Consider the following 881-nt stretch of genomic DNA (forward strand, 5'->3'; position numbering starts at 1 on the left):
TCCGGTGAAGCCATTCTTTGGTTGATTTAGATCGTGCCCAAAGATGAAGTTCCTCTTCATCTTCAGCTTTCTAACAGAAGGCCGACTGGTATTTGGAACTGTTCATAATTCCCTCCACCCTGACTAAGGCCCCAGTTCCAGCTGAAGAAAAACAGCCCCAAAGCGCGACGCTGCCGCCGCCACCACCACCACCACCACCACCACCCTTCACTGTAGGTATGGTGTTGTTTTTGCGCCAAAACTTGATTGATTGAAAGTCTATTTCTAACTATCTCCTGACATTTTCTTTACTGTATTTTGTTGTCGGTGGAACTGTCATAACATTATGCTTACATACTTAATACTTACAATGTGTACAAAACATTTTTTGGTTGAAAAATAAAATAATATAACACTTATAGTCTTAACTGGTGTAGCTCTGCATTCCCCCTTCACGGCCTTTGGAAAATGGACCTTGAACAGTGGTTCACCTTCTTTTGTTTGGGCTTTCGGTCGCTCAGCATTTTCATCGTAAGACATGGCAGCCAGGTATTGTTGCGGGAAGCTGATGTGCTGGCCTGAACAGAGGAAACAGAGGCAGTAGTTATGGCAACAGCTGCAAGCAGTGCAAAATTGATAACAACAAATGCACTCAATTATGTGTAAACTGGGTCGTCAATAGATTGTAAATGCCGCAAATAGCTCACTATCCCTGCAAAATACAAAAAATGTGTATTACTATCCTCTTTCACATATCCCCTGTAACTCTGCGCTTATCTAGATATTCCCTCCAGGCACCGAATCTGGAAACATGATACAAACGTTAAAACGGACATCATAAGGCGTGACTCTCAATACTAACTTTCACAGCACCGATAAACAAGCCCGGAATTTTACCGGCT

The 881-nt window shown here is 42.8% G+C and overlaps 1 protein-coding gene and 1 long non-coding RNA gene across 4 annotated transcripts in view; both read right to left on the reverse strand.

Annotated features, from left to right (window-relative positions):
• The window catches only part of LOC111665274 (uncharacterized), a 33,498-nt gene that overhangs the window by 28,694 nt on the left and 3,923 nt on the right, over window positions 1-881 (reverse strand). The gene's annotated exons all lie outside the window — the stretch shown is intronic.
• LOC147818341 (uncharacterized) overlaps window positions 1-881 on the reverse strand; it is an 8,863-nt gene that overhangs the window by 4,603 nt on the left and 3,379 nt on the right. The window contains exons 3-4 of the mRNA XM_087177672.1: window positions 687-691; window positions 471-557 (exon numbers count right to left, since the gene is read on the reverse strand). Of these exons, the coding sequence (XP_087033798.1) occupies window positions 471-557; window positions 687-691 (92 nt within the window). The remainder of the gene's footprint in view (window positions 1-470; window positions 558-686; window positions 692-881) is intronic.

The sequence above is a fragment of the Seriola lalandi genome, unplaced genomic scaffold, assembly GCF_002814215.2.
Source record: "Seriola lalandi dorsalis isolate HSWRI2012SDOR001 ecotype SW California unplaced genomic scaffold, Sedor1 jcf7180002054630, whole genome shotgun sequence".
NCBI classification, from domain to species: domain Eukaryota; kingdom Metazoa; phylum Chordata; class Actinopteri; order Carangiformes; family Carangidae; genus Seriola; species Seriola lalandi.